At 42.2% G+C, this 21,994-nt stretch overlaps 1 protein-coding gene across 2 annotated transcripts in view; it reads left to right on the top strand.

The window, feature by feature from the left end:
* EGFLAM (EGF like, fibronectin type III and laminin G domains) overlaps window positions 1–21,994 on the top strand; it is a 121,552-nt gene that overhangs the window by 21,538 nt on the left and 78,020 nt on the right. For both annotated transcript variants that reach the window (XM_074994312.1, XM_074994311.1), the window contains exons 2-6: window positions 6,882–6,991; window positions 9,849–9,932; window positions 11,385–11,411; window positions 14,454–14,571; window positions 15,073–15,208. In XM_074994312.1, coding sequence (XP_074850413.1) covers window positions 6,953–6,991; window positions 9,849–9,932; window positions 11,385–11,411; window positions 14,454–14,571; window positions 15,073–15,208 — 404 coding nt within the window. In that variant the 5' untranslated portion in view covers window positions 6,882–6,952. The remainder of the gene's footprint in view (window positions 1–6,881; window positions 6,992–9,848; window positions 9,933–11,384; window positions 11,412–14,453; window positions 14,572–15,072; window positions 15,209–21,994) is intronic.

The following is a 21,994-nucleotide window of genomic DNA, read 5'->3' as shown; positions in this document are numbered from 1 at the left end:
AGGAGAAGCCCTCTCCTAGGCGTAGAGCTGTCCTCACTGGGGAGTAGGTGAGAAGAACTGTGTTGTGTGGGGAGATGGTTTTTTCATACCCCATGAAATGTCGTTATACGGATAGAAATTTGTAGGGTTGTCAGGTGTCCTCAGCTCCCATTGGCTAGGGACCATGGCCAATGAGGGGTGCGTGGGCAGCATCAACAGGCGGTGGCAGTGCACAGAGCGTTCTGGCTGAGTCTCCACCTGAGAGCCATGGGGCATGTTGCCACGTGTAGGGAGCTGCCTGAGGTGAGTGCTGCACAGAGCCAACTCCCTGTATTTAACCTTCTGCCCCAGCCGTAAGCTTCCTCCCACACCTAATCTCCCTCCTGGAGCCCAGACCCTCTCCCAAACCCCAAATACCTGTCCCAGCATGGAACCCCCTCCTGCACTCCAACTCCCTCCCAAAGCCTACAACCCCTCCTGCACCCCTAACTCCCACCCCTGAGTTCCTTCCTGCATACAAATTCCCTCTTGGAGCCCAGAGTCCCCAGCCTCTCATCCCAGCCCCACTCCAGAGCCTGCATGCTCAGCCCAGAGTCCATACCCACTCCCACACCACATGCCTCAGCTCAGGGCCCCCACCTACTTACCTGCACCACAGATCCCTCATCCATGTCCCATTGCATCCAGCTCAGAGCCCCTACCCACTCCCACATCCCAAAGATCTGCCTCATCCCAGTGCTTCCTCCCACACTCCTGCACCCCAACCTCCTCAACCCTGGCCCCACCCTAGAGGTCACATCCCTAGCTGGAGCCTTCATGCCCTCCCACACCCTCATTTCTGGACCCATCCAAAGTTTGCACCCCCATCCCAGAATCTGTACCCCCCTCACACTCCAGATCCCTTAACCCTAGCCCAGGTCCCATTCCTATATCCCTAATTTCTAATTCCCAATCCTAGACCTGAGCCTGTACCCTCTCCCACATTCTGGCCCATTGCCTCAGCCCAGAGCCCCTCCCATACTCCAAACTCTTCAGCCCCAGTGTGCAGTGCTCCCTGCACCCTAAATCCTTCAGCCTGAACTCCGCACCAGAGTCCCCTCCCTCTCCCATGCTCAACCCTCTTTCCCAGGTGAAAATTTGGTGAAAATGAGTGAGGTCAGGGAAAGCACGCAACACAAGGAGAGGGGATGGGAGTGAGCAGAGGTGAGGTCTCAGAAATGGGGGAGGGCCTTAGGGAAAGGGTGAGGCAAAAGTTTTAGTTCTGAGCCATTAAAATTTTTGACAACCCTAGCTGCATCTACACCAGAGGTATAGGCCAGAATAGTTGCGGTGCTCCATCAGGGAGTGTGAACTTTTCACATCCCTACATGCATTAACTATGTCAACTTAAAGTTTAAATGTAGACCAGTCCTAAGAGTGGTATTTGGTGCTCTCTGTCCTGTTTCATCATCTGCAAATGGAAGTTATGAAAGCATGGGGGATCTATATGAATAATTTGTAGTTGGTATTTCATTAAATAGTTTTGCCTCTTTGGCTGTGTTTACACTTGCATTCCTCTTTCAAAAGAGGCATGCAAAAGAGGGAAACTGAAAATGCAAATAAGTTTCAGTTTTACATATCGGGCACCTCATTTGCATATTCTTTCAAAAGAAGAAAAGCAGTGACGATGCGGCTCTTTTGAAAGTAAACCCCATCTTCAAAAGAACCCTTCTTCCCCGCCCCAAAAAAAATAGGAAGAAGGGTTCTTCCAAAGATGAGGTTTACTTTTGGAAGAGCTGCATCTACACTGCTTTTCTTCTTTCGAAAGAAGAATATGCAAATGATGTGCCAGACATGTAAATCTGCACCTCATTTGCATTTTTGATTTCCCTCCTGTCCATGCCTCTTTGAAAAGAGGAATGCAAGTGTAGACTCAGCCTTTGTGTCTGACTGCATTGTGACATTTTTCAAATGTACTTGTTAATCAAAATTGTTCACCAAATTTCTGCTATCACTTTTTTAGTGTTCTACAGCACGTTTATAATTATAAATTTGAAATCACCTTTTCAGGGGTATTCTTCCAAGCTGCTTAAAATTTGTTTCTGCAACCATTCCTCCTGGCAAACCTGTTCGGTAGAACTTCCACAAGAAATAAGCACATGAGGGGAAAAAATACACACTGAATTAGTTTACAAATTCTAAGAAATATTTATGGCATATTCCTTCCCTCTACCCCGCTGCATTATTTACCTTCCTCACTCGGTTATTTTGATGAATAAGTTAGAGTGCAAGAAGCAATTTCTAACTGTCAAAGGCTACCGAAGTATTGTTATGGTTTCTGATAAGTTTATTTTTTTCTGAGAGCCGGTTGTAACTATGGGGAAGGCTGACCATGCTGCTGTCGAGTTTCCAGATTTCAATTTAGTGTGCCTACTAGGGATGCATTAAATCGAACTTACAGGGTGCCTATGTGAGCACCAGTACTCTTGCTCCCCTGTGAGGATTAAGGGAACTTGGTGGGACCTCATGCTCCCATTGACCTCCCTGGGTGGAAACAGTGCAAAAGTCTGAATTAAGGTACCTTGATTCCAGCTATATAATTAACATATTTGGAGTTCTGTACCTTCATTTGATCTTCCACCATTGTGTACAGCTGCCCTGAGATTCTTGTAGTTTTATTCCAAAGGGGGTTGTAAGGTCATCTTGTTTTTGTATATTAGTACTTCAATACGTGTCAAGTTGATGATCCTGAATGCAGACAGAAGAGAGAGCTGGGAAATGGTCTGGAAGATAAACTAGGAAACTGTACCAGCTGACTACGCGCTCCTAGAGATCATATGCCCTCTAGAGGTAGCTAAAACTTCTACCCCTGCCTCCTGGGGGCCCGGAGTGAGGGAGGCATAGAAGAAGGCTCTAGGATATCATGCTGGGGGCATACCCTGTGAGGTTTCTAGTCTCTTTGTGCTGCTTGGGTTCCTTTTGAGGTACCGGGGTGGGCAGGCTCAAACCCGCCTGCATGTAGAGGCCCCTCCCCCAGACTTAGGTGAGGAGCCACTGAGTACAGCACTCAAGTAAAGCTGAGGGACAACAAATGGTAAAATGGGAATGGGAGTGAGGGTCACCGACTCAGAAGCAGGGAGCCAGTGTAGATGGAGTGGGGATGAGAATCTGGCTCCAGGCCTCCTTTTCCTCATAAAGGTTTTACTGTGTGAACTGTTACTCCTTTGAATGTTCCTGTGCATTTCAATGCAGTTCTTTTTGTAATGACCCATGTAAGGAGAGTTTGCATGATTGGATACCAAGTTTTTTACTCTAGTTTTATTTTTCAGGGCAGTATTCCCTTATTGTATCCACAGGAGCATCACAGAGGTATCTCAGCGCCGTAGTAGCTTTTGAAAGTTAGTCTCAAATGCAATTGGATCGGGAAAGTTCTTGGAGTGTCTGTGAAATACAATTCTGATACACACAACAGGTTCTGCCCCTCCCCTTGAAGGGTGTGTTTTCCTATTCCCTACCCAACAAAAAGAATAATGATTCAAAAGGAATCCAATTAATACAGTCCTCACGCAGCTTTTAATCAGACAAAACTTCCGTTGAAGTCAGTAAGAATTTTGTTTTGAACAAGGACTGCAGAGTTAACCACAAGGTTCTGAACTACCCATCTTATAATGAGACAAAAGTGGATTTACCAGGTTCTTTCTTAAATCTTGTCTATTTGCATTATTGTGGCTGTGCCTGGCTTTTAGTCACCACAGCAGTTAGCCGTTAAAAAATGGACAAGACAATACAAGATAAACAGTGATGCTTACACAATTATCAAAAGTGTCAGTCTTGTCACCGCAACTGCCTGTTCAATAAAAGAAAAATGTACAAAACTGAAAAGCTTCCTAGTAGTAAAATAACAAAGAGGAAATTCTTAAAAGATTAAATGTCAGCTGTACTCTTGTTTTAGCTTCTATCCTAAAGTATCATTGCTGGTCAATTCTGGTGAGTATTTGTAAGGTGTTAAATTTTGTATTTAGCTTCAAATAAAATAACTTGGTGGAAATGGCAAGTATAAATCTGATTTAGGCTTGTCTCACATCTAAAAATGACCTTTAAAATAACTTGATTTCATTTGGTATTTGTTAGAACTAGCTGAAAAATCAGGTTTTCTTCACCTTCCCTGTCATTTATGGTAGATAAGGTCACAAAAACATTACATGCAATAAAACTGCTGCCACAAAGGCAATAGAAATTACTATAGAAAATTCTTTGCACCTGCAAATTTTCATCAGTTCTTTTATGCTTGCTTATGAAGAGTCTTGAGCATGTGGTTTTTTGTTTGTTTCAAGAGTATTGATTGTTGTCAAGCTTAGAGTTGTCAGGCATCTGGTTTTCGACTGAAACATCTGGTTGAAGAAGCATCTGGAAGCTCTGATCAGCAGTGCTGATCGGACCATTAAAAGTTTAGTCGGGGGCACAGTGGGGGTCTGGGCTCAGAAAAGTTCCCTATCTGTCCTGGCTCCTCATGATGCTGGGAAGCAGCCACCAGATCCCTGTGGCTCCTAGGCAGTGTAGACGCAGGGTGGTTCCATCCATGCCCTGCCCCCAGCTCCGTGCACCACCCCCACAGCCCCCATTGGTAATGATTCTCATCTAGCACTCAAGGGCAGGGGCAGCGTGTGGAGTACTGGCTCTGTAGCTCCCATTGGCTGGAAACTGTGACTGATGGGAGCAGCAGGGGTGGTGCCTGGGGGTGAGAGCTGCCCGGAGATGTCTGATCTAGCTGCTGCTTCCTGAGTGCTGTGGTATGGCTGTTGGAACCATGTATCCTCAAATCCTCTCCCACATCTCAACCCCTGACCCAACCCAGAGCCCCCTCCTGCACCTCAAACTACTCATTCCTTGCTCTACCCCAGAGTCTGCACCCCCCAGGGAGCACTCACTCCTTTCCTGCACCCCAACCTGCTGCTCTAGCCCAGAGAAAGTGAGTGAGGATGAGGGACAGTGAGTGACAAAGGGAAGTGGGGATGGAACAAGCTGGGGAGTGGGGGTGATGACAGTGCTGGGCCTTGGAGAAGGGGCAGAGGGAGAGGGGTTTGGTTTTCTGTGGTTAGATGGTTGGCAACCAGTGTTCCCTCCAACTTGGGCCATCCTTGTGTGGAATAAATTTTGTCATCTGCACCCAGGAACGTGGAGGTGTGCACCACTAACAGAAATACGCGCTTCCCACTGTGGGTGCTCTGCTAACCAGCTGGGCGGCACCTGAATCTATCCTGAGCAGCCAACCAAGCACTCAGCTTACAGGGAGCATTGCTGGCAACCCTAGTCTGGTTGCTTCCAGCATTTTTAGTTAAAAATCTTGAATCCAACTCCATACTCCGTAGTCAAACACCCTGATGATTTCCGTGGAAATGTGGGTTCAGAGTCCTGACTTTGTAGTGGCTCTGTGCTGAGGCTTTGTAAACAGTGAATGTCTATCAAATGTCTTTCAACCCGGATGGTAACATTTGCTATCGCCATCTTTTCTCCAGGTAAGTGGTGCTCATTGCACTTGCCTGAGCACATGCACACATGCATACAAACGCCCCCACCTTTTGTTTCACATCACAGCTTAGACAGCCGCCCTGTATTTTGATTATAATTACAAGAGACACTCACCCAGCGCTTCAGGGTCCTTGCAGTTTGACTCAGGATGATAGAGTTTCTTGTCTGTGCTTATTCAATTTACTATAACAGTTGACTTGTGATCCTTATTATTTTATCAGATAAAGTGCCTTTGTTATTAAAGCTATTCACCTTCCTCAGTTAATTGCAAACTATTTTTTTTTTTTTGGTAAGACCATCAAAGAAATGTTGTTTGCAAAAAATTATGAAACCCGTTAAAGAATCCTTTAACTCAACTGATGAAGATTAATTAAGTTTGTAATTTACCATAACTTTAGTCTGGTTACAGAGAAGGTAAATTATCACCCCACACCCCTTTCTTCACATGTGCCGCAGTAATCTACTTAAAATCAGAGAGATAGCCGCGCTAGTCTATATACTAGCAAAACAAAAAAGCAGTCCAGTAGCACTTTAAAGACTAACAAAATAATTTATTAGGTGATGAGCTTTCGTGGGACAGACTCATTTCTTCAGACCATAGCCATACCAGAGCAGACTCAATATTTAAGGCACAGAGAACCAAAAATAGTAATCAAGGTTGACAAATCAGAAAAATATTATCAAGGTGAGCAAATCAGAGAGTAGAGAGCCAGAAGTGGTGGGGGGGGAGAGTCAAGAATTAAGTAAAGCCAAGTATCTTGATCTAATTCTTAATCTTTAACTTTATCTAATTCTTGACTCCTCCCACCTCTGCCCCTCTGCTCTCTGATTTTATTATCTTGATAATATTTTTCTGATTTGCCAACATTGATTACAATTTTTGGTTTTCTGTGCCTTGAGTATTGAGTCTGTTCTGATATGGCTATGGTCTGAAGAAGTGCGTCTGTCCCACAAAAGCTCGTCACCTAGTAAATTATTTCATTAAGTCTTTAAAGTGCTACTGGACTGCTTTTTTGTTTTGATAGTATATAGACTAGCATGTCTATCTCTCTGATTTTAAGTAGATTACTGTGGCACACCTGTTACTTGCAAATATAATGAAAAGAGAAGCAAATGCACTTGGATGAGTTGATTGATGGACCCAAATTAATCCTGGGTAAGATTCTGCTCCACTTGTTACAATGAGTAGGCAGGCATGTGGTGCAAAGAGCTACTCAACATGAGTGAGAGTGGCAGAATCTGGCACTTTAATGACGAGACCACTCTGAGTTTTGAAGGTTTTAAAGAGGAGAGCAGCACATGTATATTCTTCTTCTAAGATGTGTCTCTCAGCTGATTCAAGGGCGTTTTGTTTCCTGAAACTTCTTACACAATATCACTTTGTTTTGAGGCAGATAGGGTCGGGCCTCCGCTAGATATACTGGTGGATTCACTGAACTGTACAGCTTTCAGCATACAATGGAGAATGCCAAGGCAGCATGCGAGCATCATCACAGGATACACTGTAAGTGAACCTTTATTTGTGTAAGAAATACAGAGCACAGTATCCAGATAAACCATGTAGTCCCATTCATTGCTCCCAAAGAAAGTGCTAACAGCAGGGAAAAGCAGGGAGAGTATTTTGCATCCCAGATTCAGTAGCACACACTGGAGTTATCTATAGGGCGACCATATCTCCCTGTCCCAAATACAGGACAGGGAGATATGGGGGTGGGGGACGGCTTCTCCTGGCAGCACCAAGCCCTGGGGAGCTGCCCTGCCCCCAGCCCTGGGAAGCAGCAGCCACAGGCTCTCCAGGCCCTGGAGTCTCAGGGAAGTGGCGGCCATGGGCACTCGTGGCCCCAAGCCCTAGGGAAGCGGCAGCTGCAGGTGCTCCTGGCCCCGGAGCCCCGGGGAGGCAGCAGGCGCTCCCAGCCCTGAAGCCCTGGGGAAGTGGTGGCTGCAGGTGCTCCCGGCCCCACCCACAGTCCTCAGGGCCTAAATACGGGACAGTTCGTCCCTTTTGAAAAATATGTCTGGATGCCCAGATATGGGACCATCCCACCCAATACGGGACGGTTGGTCACCCTAGTTATCTAGAAAGAGGTCAGTGAAAAGCAGAGCAGGAACCAGGAGTAGGGAGTCTTTGATTAGCAAGCTGCTAGGTTTTAGACGCAAGCTATGATGGGAATTTCATGTGGATCAGGAAGCAATAATAATTTGCATTTCTAATGTGACTTTCCTCCAAGAACCTCACTCTAGCCTGTGTAGTGAGGTAAAATCCACAGTCCTCCTGTGCTAACTGTGCTGGACTGTGGAATAACTAGGTTTACATAAGTGTGAATCTGATGTCCCACCTTTGGCTGTCTCCAAACTAACCTGCGTTAGTCCTACATGGATCAGCAAGAACACTAGTTCCATGGTGCATGTGCGGTACATGGGAACCTGCACCACAGACATGCAGCTAGTCACTTTCCCATGCAGTCTCAAATGTCACAAAGGGCTTTGTGTCCAGCCTCCACTTAAAGGGCAAAATTGCTCTAGAGAATTTAAACAGCTTCGCAAGTTCACAAAACTGATTCAGTGCCAAAAGAGGGGTTGGAACCCAGCTAGCCTGACTCCCTATCTGCTGCTCTAGCAATAGGTAGATTAAAATTCAGTAGTGATGGATAAAAATAAGGGAAGGTTGAAAACCTGAGAAAAGAAGACTGATGGGAAATTTGATAACAATGTTCAACAATGTTAAGGGTTGTCATAAAGAGAGCAATGATCTGTTGTTCCCTAGAGCCACTGAAGGTAGCCAAAAAAAGAATCACTTTTTTGGCATTGAAGCCAGATGAATTCCAGTGAGAAATAAGGCACAAATGTTTAACCAGGAAGGTGACCAAACGCTGGAACAAACTAGCAAGGGTAGAGGTGTATTTTCCATCTCTCAGTGACTCCAAATTATGACTGGATGCCTACATGGAAACAAAGTGCCAATGGGGTGGGAGGCCGTGAGGAAGGAGCAAAGAGGGCAATAACCCGGGGGCCCAGTGACTCAGAGGAGGATGGGGCTCCCAGCTACCACTGCTGCTGCCACTACTGTGGCAGCTGCAGTGATCAGAGTCCTGGACCCTTTAAATCACCACTGGAGCCCGCATGGCACATTGCAAAGCCTCTGGTGGCAGGCTCCAGACAGTGAAGATGGTCGGCTTGCCCAATTGGAAGGTGTGCTTTAGCCAAACATAAGTTATTGGGCTCAATACAGGGGTGAAATTCTCTAGCCTGTTACATAGGCAGTTAGACTTGGATGATCTAATGATCCTTTCAGGCCTTAAAATCTAAGAATGTAATGTACAGACATAAGAAACAGCAACGAAGGGTCTTGTGGCACCTTATAGACTAACAGAAAAGTTTTGAGCATGAGCTTTCGGGAGCAAAGACTCACTTCATCAGATGCTGGTCCAGCATCTGATGAAGTGAGTCTTTGCTCACGAAAGCTCATGCTCAGAACTTTTCTGTTAGTCTATAAGGTGCCACAGGACCCTTCGTTGCTGTTACAGATCCAGACTAACACGGCTACCCCTCTGATACTAGACGTAAGAAAAAGATAGTACGAACTCTAAAGAGCTTAGAAGTGAAATAATCAGACCAAGCAGTGCAAAAAAGGGATCATCTCCATTTTATAGATGGGGAATAGTAGCACAGATAAATTAAGTGGCTGTGCAACATGTAAAAAGTCACATTGTTTTGCAGCGCCTACCTGTTTTATTGCCAATTTACAGAAGCAGAAGCCAGATCCTCAATTGATTTCAGTGGCTTTACACAGCTGAGGATCTTGCCCATGATGTGTAACTTGCAGAGCAATTCATGTCATTGCTGAATGCTGCTTAGAGACTTCCATCGGAATTCAACCTACCTCTTTTAGTCTGCATTTTGCTGAATTTAGTGAGCGCATTTTACTGTACCAGGAAGTTCGCTGAATGTCAACTAATTCTTGTACACCAAGGGTTTGCCTGTACAGGGATATGTCGTATGTTAAACACACATATTAAATAAAAAGTTAAATGATCAGTTTGTACAAGGATTGTTGTATCACGTGAATGTGATTAACCCAAAAGTCCGCTCAGGTACAGTGCTAAATGTAATAGTTCATGTCTACAGCTAAGTGCTCAGTTGTGTTTAACATCAAATCAGTTAACAAGTTATACAGTAAGTCATTTTGGTGTCTAGGCAGGTCAAGGTAGGTCTGAAGACTATGTCAGTGTACACAAACTGTGTTTTTGGATGGGTCAGGGGTGTGTATATACACCCACTTTCAGTGTCGTGATAATAATTTGCATATTATTCCTAATGCATTTTTATGACTTCCTTAACTGACTTAACTACATCTCTTCCAGGTGTTTTACTCAGAGGTCGAGGCTGATAAGCCAGTGAAACAGCTTTCCCATGATGTACCCCTGAGCCTGGATATGCTCAGTCTAGTGAGTATCTGGCTTTATACGTTGTCAGAAAAATCAGAGCCTCTGGAATTTTGAGAGACTCAAGTGTAGCATTTTCTAATAATTAGTGGTGCTTCTGTAGTAGAAATCCAGAACTCTGACTTCTTTAGCTGTGTGAACTACATATCAGCTGTAATTCCTCAAGGATTATTGGGCAAAGAGGGAATCATGACACACTGCTGTAATTTAATAAGAAGATCAAGACAGGAGTTTTGTGCCTCATTTTTGTGCTGGCATTTAATTCACAACTGTTGGGATGTGCTGTGAGGTTTGATTGCAATTACCTGTGGCATCTCTTTAAATATTACTTTTGATATCAAGTGAACTTTTTCAATTAGAAAAAGTTCATTTGTGCATGCAAAAATGGAAGAGCAACAAGCTTTAATAACTCCTGACTACAGAAAATGGCAAACATGCACATTCTTGCCTCGCAAGGGATTTCCTGAGACTGGAAAGTTTTTTTTCCTTTCCAAGAAAAATCTTTTTTTTTTTTGTACAGCATTTCCCATTTTCTTTCCCCTTTCCCCCCATTCTCTTCTTTTCCTTACCCTCTTCATCCCTTCTCTTTTCACTTTTATATGCTTCATTCTCCCCATTTCTGCCTCTCTTTCTAATCAATGTCCTTCCTTCCTTTGGACCATTTCATCTTTTCTCTCCCTTTCCCATGGCTGAGTTAAGAATGTTCGCTAATACTGCACTGGCTAGAAATTGACACACAGATAATAGCATTAAATTCAAACATTTATGGGCAGTGGGGAGATTTATTTTCTCTTTTCTACGACTATTCTGCTGAAGTTGGTGAGCATTAGTAAACCTCTTCAAAAGGAAGGGATGGAATGAAGAAGAGGAAACAGTAGCATCTCAGATTTCCTGATGCCTTATACTCACTTTCCTTGGCTACTACTGAATACCATAGCTTTGTCACAAGATCATGTGAAAGGATGGAGTCTTACTGTCAAGATTAACTATTACTTTACTTATGCATTATTTTTTGCCCCTTCTGTGTTCCTCACTTGCTTTTTTCCAAAAAGGACTTCAGTTGCCACTGGTGCTCATCAGGTATATATATACGTAGCAGTTACAAGGTTGAATTCTCAGCTCAAAAAGATATATACAAGCTAGTATTTGCCAATAGGAGCATGGCTGCAGCTGCTCAGACTGGACATGCGACTACCACCCAAGGGGTCAGGTGGGATTGTATGCAGGTAGCTACCCTGAGCTGCTGCTCACATAGCCAGGGTAACACTGCTGAATTTCAGCTTTACGAGTTCAAGCTGACCCAGAGACATATGTCTACTGGAACTGAGAATTACTTGTCCTGTTTGCAAGGTATATGGAACATCTCTTGCTTTGCTGACCCATCACTTATGATTTGCCATCAACTTTAAGTATGTCACTTTGTTAATAAGTCTTATTGTGCTTTTTCCCCCCCAGGGTCAACTTGATGGAAAAGCAATTTTTGTAAGTACTGAAACTGCCGCAGCTGTGATCTGAACCAAAACTGCACTAAAATGTTCTATAATCTATTAATAATAATAACAATAATAATAATAATAATTAATAATATGCCTGAGCACTTTGAAACTGAATCAGGACAAGGGTATTGGCTTGGAGTCAACATTGACAGGTTCTTGCTAACTGTCTAGTTGAGATTTTAGCCAGAAATGATAGAAATCATGTGAGTTCAGTGGATTTCATGAGGTTTTCACTTTTTATATTACTGGAAATTTTGTTATATCTTGAGAGAATCACACTCATTAGGAGACTTTTAGGATGTATGTAAACCAAAAGAGAGAAAATGGGGTCCTTCTAGTTTTTGATCTAATTCAGTAACAAAACTGTAGGGTTGGGTTTGGACTGGAAGATTTTGAAGGGGTTCCAGGTTTGACCCATCTCTACATCTGATAATAATAATGACTTCAAATGGGCCATTTCTTAGTGAATTAATGACTTGCTGAGCGTAATCAGCTAGCAGCTGGTCATTAATCTCCAGGAAATGTTGAGCTCAGATAGTTTTGCTGAAATGCTTTCTGTTAGATTCATACCAAGTCAAGAGAAATCTGCAGTAACACTGGGCCAGGTTTACATGATTAGTCTTTTAGACTGTGGATCTGATTCTCCTCTAAATTACAACGCTATGACTCCATTGACTTTAATGGAGCTCTTTCCTGATCTACACTGCTGTATCTGAGATCAGAGACCAAGTCTGTAATTATAAGCGTTATCAAATTGGATAGCTTGTATTATATCTTGTTATGTCATTATCATAGAACACTAGAACTGGAAAGGACCATGAGAGGCGATCAAGTCCAGTCCCCTGCCATCACGGCAGGACTAACTACAGTCTGTATCATCCCTGTTAGCTGTTTGTCCAACCTGTCCTTAAATAGCCCCCTAGGCAATTTATTCTAGTACTTAACCACCCTGACAGGAAAATTTTCCCAATGCTCTACAATATAGAACGTACAAACAAAAGCACACAGCAAATATGGGAATGCAGTATAAAAACACTTCTTAAGGTTCTTGCCCACTGAAAGTTGCAGGGCTATTTGCATGTTACACAGTTAGCACGTATGTAAGCCATGGTGGAAAGAAGACTAGGCAGGCTTTAGGGGTGGAAGGTTTCTGGGTCAAGTGCTTGAACTTGGAGAACAGTTAATAGCTGTGAGCATCTGTGCCCTGACAGGAGACATACAATTTGTAATCGATTCAAAGTTAGGCCTAGCCGATGTGAAAAGCTCGTGTTTGGCTAGATCATCAATTGCTATAAATTGTCATAGCTCCTTTATAGTCAACAGAGCTTCTCTCATTTACATCAGTAAGGCCGATCATGTTTTCAAAACATAGAAGGCCAAATTCTGCCCTTTTCTGTGCTGTCTAAAATTTTAGCATACCTTGCTGTAGCACTTGTGACATAGCAATGCATTGCAATAGAGGTTTCAGCCTGCTATTCCTCCAGTATCATGATACAGCAAATCTTTCAAGGGGCATTAATGGTACAACAAGGTGGAATTCAGAGCAGAAAAATATCTGAACTCGCTTTAAAAGTACTTCATGTAATTTTAATTGACTTTCTAACATTAGACCCTGATTTACAACAGGCTGTATGTGGTAGGGTCTCTGCCCAGTCAACTGAACTGGGCATATGTTTATGGTGATTATGTTTATTTCTCACTGTAGGATTGGGACTAGGGTAGCAATATCAGGCAGCAGAAATATTGGACTCATGTAGTATTTATCCAAAGGAATAAAGGAGGAGAGTTTATTAGAAAGACATGCATCAAGATGCTGGCTTATAATGAAGTGTTAGGATCACTCAGTAAGTTGCTGCAACTGAAGATTCTGTTTCAAGCTGCTCTTATCTTTAGGGGACAGGAGCTGTCAGAATTCTCCCATGCAGTGTGAGTGATATTTTAAATATCTGGTTACCTCTTTAGAAGTGCAGTTTTTTATGCTAAAGTCATTTGTGCTAGAAGCTGATACTGGTTTAAAGCATCTTTCCAAAGTCAGACACTATAATCTAGATGTTTACATATAGATTTAGGTTTCATATAATAAAATAATCAAGTGCAGTTGTTGCTTTTATATGAATACTTCAGTTAATCTTTGGAATTACAGCTGAGGTGTCATTTGTGGTTTTCAGTGAAACAGTTGGAGAATGGGCCCAAATTAAAACCTATATCCAAGAGTTCTCCAGTTCCTAAGGTTTTTGCAATCCAAACCCTGACGAGAATCTGAATTTTTAAATCTTTATTAATGTTTGGCTGAGTCGAAATATGAGCTCTCAATAGTTCCAGCTTCCTGGTAGTACATGTTCTGTAATGGACCAGACGTTGAGATAAATACTTGGTCATGCTGAGAGTCTTGAATGGACCCTGTAAATGGCATCGCACATAACCAAGTTATCCTGTGCAGAGTTCAGCAATGCCTTACACATGGCAGTTGACAGTTTTGTCTTTGGGTTAAGCCATCCTGTGATAGTGGCACTCATTTCAGGTCAAGGTTCAGCGCATTAGCAGAGCAGTGTGGGAGGAAAATTTCAGGGCTATCTACTTCCATTTTTTCCTGATCTGTGTACAAAGAGGGGTCAGCAGTTCACACTGCTTCGCATTTCTTCACCCTCAGAATCAACTACAGTTGCTTGAAAACAGATAACGAACTCCCACATTTATATGTGACTTAAATTTCAGCAGCTTCAGTATGTGATTGTGAGCTCCATAAAAACTTTCTCCAAATGTTGGAATTATGCTGAGAAATGTGTGAAATCTCAGTTCTGTAGATCCCTGTGGGGTAAAACTACAATTTGTCAGGAAACATGTGACCTTGTTTGTGTGTGTTGGTTGCATACTGAATTGGCATCGTTGCAATTTTCCTAGTGGCCTGCATGGGAAGTAGTATGTAAAAGGATTCTCCCATCCAAGCAGCACAGCACACAATGTCATTTTCAGTAATGTGAAACAAATCTGTTATTCTTTTGTGTCTTCTTTTTCTTGTCCCTGACAGGAAGTTGTTATTGGTGATTTAAAGCCAGGCACTCCATACCGTGTTAGTGTAGGAGCTTATGGCTGGGCAGGAAAAGGACGACCCAGCATGCTCAGAGACATCACAACCTTACCCCAAGGTAAAAATCTGTGTAAATAGCTTTCCACTATGAAACCACCAGGGCAGAGTTAATCTGAGACATTTCATTTTGCTGGCTGGTAAACACAGAGTGAGAACTAAAACTTCTGTTTTTCTCAGAGTTGCTCATGTCAGAGGGCAGGATGTATTGTAATGGCAAAACACCAGTAATATTATTAGAAGGTTTAAAAGGATAAATGCTATCTGAGGTACCAGGTGCCTTTTAAATCCTTTATAAATGCCTTCCAGGGCATTTGAAGAAAAAAAACCTCTTTCCTCTAACATACTCATGTCCATGTTGCAGCATGTGAATCCTAGCTAAATCTGATCTATGTACAATATTTAAGTGTAAATATTAACATACTTTTACAAGTATACATGTTTTATGGTAAGAAACCAATCTGATTCTCAATGATGGAAGAGGGGTGTGTGTGTTGGGTTTTGTGTCCATAAAATCCATCTGCATTTCTAATACTGATTACATGCCTTTCTTTTGGCTTAGATAAATGCATGCCCCCTGAACCACCCTGTCAACCTCAGGTCATTGTAGTTTCTGATTCAGAGGTTGCACTATCATGGAAGCCTGGAGTCAGTGAAGGAAGTTCCCCAATCCAGTACTACACCTTGGAATTTATCAGGTAAATGTGTCTATGAAATTTGAGTATCAGTATATGTGCACAATGTATATTTCCAAATCATATGATTAGATTCAGTGCAAAGGCTCCTCATTATTCATTCATTTTATATTGTGCATTTCTCATTTTGTCTAGGTGAAATGTACAGTAAAGTTTAAAATAAATAATCTCAATTGATATCAAGTCAGCTATAACTCCCATCCTTCCCCTTAAAGAAAATAGCCACCCTCTGGGGAAAGCCTGACTCAAACGTTGTCTGAAAGTCATTAAATTCACCAACCCACCCCCAAGGGGAGAAGCGAATTTCAGAGTCGAGGTCCTTCTCTTGAAGATGCCCTGCTCCTAGTTCTCAGAGATAGAGATGCAGGGCCTGTCAGCTCAGTTGTCTCATCTGATTCAAGTTGTCATGTAAAAATATAAGAAGAGGTGGAACCTTGAATTCACAGGTATCAAAACACTGTGTGCCCTTTACTTTATGAATCTTGTTTGCTGTTAATTTTTCCTAAAAGTAGGACAGTATTTGAAAACCTTCAGGGAGATTCTGTCATGAGTTATCTGAAAAGTACACTGGTATAGAATAGAGTTAAATTTTGAAAACTTGGTCCCTGAGGGTATGTGAGGCATCATTAATGTGTAAATGTACTTGTCTCTGTGTATTTGCATGCACAAACATACTTTAGCACCTAATTATCCATGCAATTATGCAAATTCAGATTTGTATGTAAAGCTACTTGTTTGTATGGGTTTGCATCTACTGTAAAGGTACGGCAAAACGGAATATCTTTTCCTTTGGTTTGGTCCATTAAGTAAACATATATGGATAAGTCTCACTGAAAGTTACTAGACGAAAAGACAGATTTTCCTCTGGACTGCTGTGTGCTGTGAGGTTAAGACATCTTTTGCCCGCCTCCCGCACCATGCTTCAGGTTTTTGGGGAAGCGACATCTGAAGATTTTTTTTTCTTTTTTTAAAAGAGCTTAGTGTTGTAAAATAAAAGTACCCTGCAAACTCGCACCCCACCTACCACCACCTGAAAACATTGATTTTTCTCCAGCACAATTACAGTGCAGAGAACACAGATATAACGAAAAGAATTCCCCATGCTGCAGGCCTGCTTCTGAATTTATTTAACACTTTGTGGTCAAATCAGACGACTTGACGGTTAGTGGGTTTGAAGTGACACAAGGCTTGCAGCATTTGAAGCTAGAACATGAGACAAAAGGATGGCTAATGTGCATTATATAAAGCCAACTGTCATTCAGAATTATCCAGAGGTTGCTCCATTGCCTATTTTCCCAATATAATAGTGATCTGAATCTTTCCCTCTCCCTCTCCTTCTTTTCACTCTGCATAAAATGATAGAAAGAGGTATTGTTGAGTTTTGATTAAGGATAGGTCTACACAGCAAAGTTATTTCAAAATAACTATCCAGGTGTCTACACAACGCAACTGCTATTTTGAAATAAATTTGAAATAGCGGTTGCCATATGTTGAAATTGGTAAAGCTCATTTCACAAGCAATAGCACCTATTTCAAAATAGCCAGTTCAAAATAGCTGCTGTTAAGACAAGGAGAAGAGACTATTTAGAAATAAGCCATAGTGCATCAAATGGCTTCATTTCTAAATACGCTCTAAGTGTGTAGACAATGTATTTTGAAATAGCTAAGTGCTATTTCAAAATCCATTTTTGTGTGTAACAGTGTTATTTTGAAATAAGCTATGTAGACATACCCTAATTAAGCTGTTTAGACATACCTTAATTATGCTTGTCTCACCCTGATTCCTTGCCCTAGGAAGAGGAGGTTGCAGGTTAATGAACATTTCCTTTTCATATCCATCACCTGTTAGAAAGAGAAGAAGCTGGCCATCCCATTCCCTAGGTGACACGTTGAAAATGTATCCTTGAATTACTTTACTGCTGCAGAATACATACTTGCATTCTCTTCTGCAAGTCAAGAGCTGTGAGTAATTGAAATTCAGTGTCCAGTTGTTTCCAGACTTTGGAAAAGAATTCACTAACAGCACATTATTTTGATAATACTGTCTAGTCAGAGGTTTTAAAATAAAACTCAAAATGTATTTTATCATTCTGGGTATTATACCCTCTTATATTTGGATGCTTGAGTTGTGTTTGTTTGGAGAATGTTCAGTGAACTACACGTCTTAAATAGCAATTAGAGTTAAACTTTGTATTTCAGATTCATTTTCTTTTCCTGTACTGTGTGCAGTTTTAAGGCTAAATTACACTGACATCAATCAGGACGAGAAGAATCATAGAAGATTAGGGTTTGAAGAGACTTCAGGGAGTCTTCTAGTGCAACTCCCTGCTCAAAGCAGGACTAGTGAAGACCTGTGGGATTATATCAATGTAAATAAAAATTAATAAATTCTGATTCAGTCCTCTTGTCTTAAATAAATACTTTCCCAATCTGATACTCTTATTTAGCAGAGTCAGTGTCTGTATTTCTGTGTGCATGTCTCTGATTTTCTTGGATTGGGAATCTCTTGTGCTGCTACAAGAAGCCTGCAGAAACAATGAAATTGTTTGAATCATTCTATTCCCTCAGGGTAACATTCTTACCCTGATCACAGAAAAGCAACACGGGGGAGGCTGCTACAGACAGGAAACGTTACTGTCTTCATTCTATTCAGTTGGGATTTGGGGATTAAAATCTCATGGAAATTCATTAAATTAATTACTTGACTATGTCTGAGTCTGATTTGACGCTAACTTGCAAAATACCAATATACTTGCTGTTAGCTGTATAGTGCTTGAGGAACTTGCAACTGAATAGTTGGTAGGTCTAAATAGGCCAGTGGCTTTTTTCCTGGAAGCTACAGGAACAATTATTTTAAATTTTCAAGTGGAGGGGTATTGAGAAGTAGTATATCTGTGTGAGGTAAGATATCGGGTTTCAGATATGCTGGGTTTTTTGTAAAGGGTTTGCCAACATCTTACATAATCCAGAAATTCAGTGGGGGCTGAAATGTGTATTGGGCACTTCCCTGGAAGTACTCATAGGCCCTAGTCAATCGGGTCCATAACCGAACTTCCAGGTTTAGAAGAGCTAGCTGATCAGAACAGACATTTCTGGCTAGGGTGACCACATTGCCCTTTGGCAAATAGAGGATACCAGCCTCTGGGAATGGGCAGCTGCTCTTCCATGTCAGGGATCCTCAGTGATGGGGGCAGCTGCTCCACAGTGAGGCACCAGGGATGGGGGCTCTGCAGCCTCACAGCAGAGGGCTTCCAGGAAGCCACCACGTGGCAAAGCTCACCAGCAGTGGGGACTGCCTCTGTAGAGTGTCAGGGAATGGGGCAGCCTCCCAGTGGAGGAGCTCCCTGGTTGCGGGGACAGCTGCCTCAAGACACCAGGTGCCGGTCAACAGGATCCCCACAGAATATGGGACAATTTGCCCATTTTCTTAGAAAAGTCAGTATGCCTGTGAGCTAGCTTAAATAAGGGATTGCCCTGGGAAAAGTGGGACAGATGATCACCCTATTTCTAGCTAACAGCTTATTAAAATACTAATGGTATTTCAGCCCTATACCTCTTGTAATAAGTGAGAGGCTAATGAGCTGGGTATTTTCATTCGGTCTCTTTGCAAGAACTGATGCAGAGGGCACCTATTAACATGCATCTCCAGATAAGAGGAAAATAGGGATCTTTTTCCTGTAGCTGCTGACAATGGAGGAGCCATCAACGGTGAACCAGACGAATTCTGGTGTTCAGAGTAGGAACAGGAGTTTTATGTGGTGAGGGTGGCGGGGCTGTGCAGTAGGCAGACACCCATTGTTTGGTGAGCAAATGAACTGTGCTGTGCCTCAGTATGTCAGCTGGCAGCAGAGCAAGGGTCTGGCTAGAGTGTCAGTCGCTGGACCTCTTCTCCCTTCCCTGTTTTCCCCTCAGGCATCTGCAGAAGAGAGTAAGAAGGCTGCATAGTGCAGCAAACTAGAAACTACGGCAACAGTTGCAGAAGTGGGTAGCGGCTTTCTGACCAAATGCCCCACATCCGCCCCATGCATTTCCATAGTGACCAAAGTAAGTTGCTGAGAGGAGGAATGGGACCAAAATTTATATTTTTCGTTTGGTGTTCTACTCCTTTCAAACCAAACTTTGGATTTCTGTGCATAATTCCATGAGTGCACTAATGAATCATCACATCACATAGCAGCCGCAGATTATTTCAATGGACATAATATGGTGAACTGAGCCCCTCAACAGCTGTTTCTCCTTCGCTGTAACCATGGATTCAAATAGAGTATAACTTATGCACTACATTTTTTATTTGCCATATGATGAAACTTATTCTAAAGTCACTACAGAGAGCCTCCCACATGAGAAATCACCCATACCCCATCTAGGGATAAATCCTTTCCCTGGTGTGCACTGTCCACGTAAGAGAGCTTCCCACTGAGACTCTCCATGGTAAAATCCTCTCTCCTGGTCTCACTGCAGCCTAACAGTTGCACTGGTGTCTCTGGAGTCCTCACACTTGGGGGTCAAATGGATGGAGGAGCTGCGTAGTCTGGACACAAACACAGAGCCCTTTGTAGTCACAGAAGATACAACATAATTTAGATTGCAAGGTCCTTGGGTTTTGGTGGTGTTTGTAGCATGTCTACTACAGTGTTCAGTGAAGTACGGGTTGCCGCAGAAGAGTAGTTGCATGGTGGGAATGAGCAGGTTTCTCAGCTGATCTCCAGAGTCTCCTCTTTTGTTCTGTTTTTTAAAAAAGAGTCATTCTGATTGTTACGGTTGTGACGTACAACCGGCCAGGAATCCCCTCTGCTCCGCACATAGTTGATTTGTGTTTAACGGGAAGTACAGTTTCCACATGATGGAAATCCTTTGATTTTTTGACAAAAAAATACCTATTTTCAGTTGGGAAAATCAGAACAAATGATTTTGTTTCAGATCAGTTCAACACAAATCAAAATATTTCAGTTAAGCCGAACCAAAATATTTCGTGAGGTGGTTCCTCATGGATGTTGTAGTTCAGGTGCTTCACGTCATCATTCTGACCTGTGGGCCAGGCTCCTTGAATGGATTACATCTCTTGTGATTTCCCATGGGTTCCTTTTACTGAGTCATGTGCTGCAACATAGGAGTCACAAGACTGGGATGCATCATGGGAGATGTCTGACCACGGAGTCCAATCAGTCAGGTAAAAGAGGTATCTGATATACAAATCCTATGAGGTACCATCAAAGCATACATGTTGCTGTTTGGTTCAACAAACAAAAATTAAATATTTGTGTCAAATAAAAATGCCTAAACAAAATGTTTGGCACTTCTAAATTGAAAGTTTCCAATATTTCAGCTTTTCACAGATGAAAATTAATGTGGAAATATTGTAATTTCCTGTGGGAGAAGAATTCTGGTTTGAGTTCCTCAGCTCTGACGTTCATATCATGACCTGAGTGAAAGTAATGATGTGATGACTGCTTAAATTTGCAGGGGTTCTGGAACAATGGCTCTAAAGTGTGAAGTGCCCTCATTCATATCAGTGGGTGCTAACTCAAGTGTCCAGGGATGGTGCTTTTAAAGTCAATATTCTTAACTGTGTGACTGCTTGAGTATGCAGGAAAAGAGCGGACGTAGGCCACATCTTCTGCGCGCGCGTGGGTATGGGTGTGGGTGTGGGTGGGGGAGTTGCCAGAAAAAGATGGAACATATATAAAGTAAGAAGTGTAGGCCTATAACGACATGTGACAGACAGTATGATTGGTTTAATGTTCCTGAAAGGAGCTCAACTTTCAAAAGTTTGAAAAATGCTGTCATAGTGTAGTGGGGCCCTGATTGGGGTTCTGAAACATTGTCACAATAGAATGGATTAGAAGGATATAAGTAATAGTGCCTTGTGGTGAATTACCTCAGATGCAGAATATTTTTTCATGGCAAATATGATTTCCCTATAATTGTCTATACTTACTGTATGGGAGCATCACAAGTAATATTTTGCAGTTTTCACTTTGTTACTTGAGCTAAGTCAATAAATGGCTTAAAGGGCTTAGAACTATAAAACTTGGATTATTAGCAGATGTTTTATTCTGCTAAATTATTCCCAGATCATTTAAAAGGAAAGTTCAAGCACTTATAAATTTGTACTTTGCTGTTTAAGGTTTCTTTTAGAAAAATCAATTGAACGTTAGATTATGTTGTAAAGTAGCAACTGAAATGTTCTAGACATACACAGGAAGAAAACTCAGCTCTTAGTGAAATCTCCCCCACCTCAGTGATTTGGCCCATATGACTTATGTTTTAGATCATCTCTGTTTGACTTTGTTCTTAATGTTGCCCACACTTTGCACTCAGCTATACCTGGCTTCTCCATGCACTGCTTTGGAGATACACTGCTGTAACTTAAGAGTAGAAAATGGCTCTGGAAGTCTTCTCATATACAGGAAGTTTCCTCATATACAGGTATATTGTACTGAGCTGTTGGATGAGGGTTGGATTTATATAGTGCTGTAGCACAAAGGGCTATTCCCATGTTCAGGGGAAAGGAAACATAGCTGTATGAAGGGATTATAGGACTGATTACTCTCTTTCTCAGGGAGCCTTACTGATGTCAAAGTTGACATAAACTGAACTTTCATACAAAACATTTCCAAACCCCAAAAAAGAAAACATTGAAGTGGCCTTGCTGAACTTTATCATGTTGTACTGATTTTCTAATAGGGAGGACAAGATGAAAAGTAAAGATCAAATGATAAAGCCCTATTTTTAAAGGTTTTTAATACTATGGACTTAGTGTTTTGAAGACTCTTCAATTTGTTTCTA

This window comes from Carettochelys insculpta, chromosome 5 (genome assembly GCF_033958435.1).
Source record: "Carettochelys insculpta isolate YL-2023 chromosome 5, ASM3395843v1, whole genome shotgun sequence".
NCBI lineage: Eukaryota > Metazoa > Chordata > Testudines > Carettochelyidae > Carettochelys > Carettochelys insculpta.
Note: the sequence above shows the minus strand (reverse complement) of the source record. Positions and strands in the feature narration are given on the sequence as shown.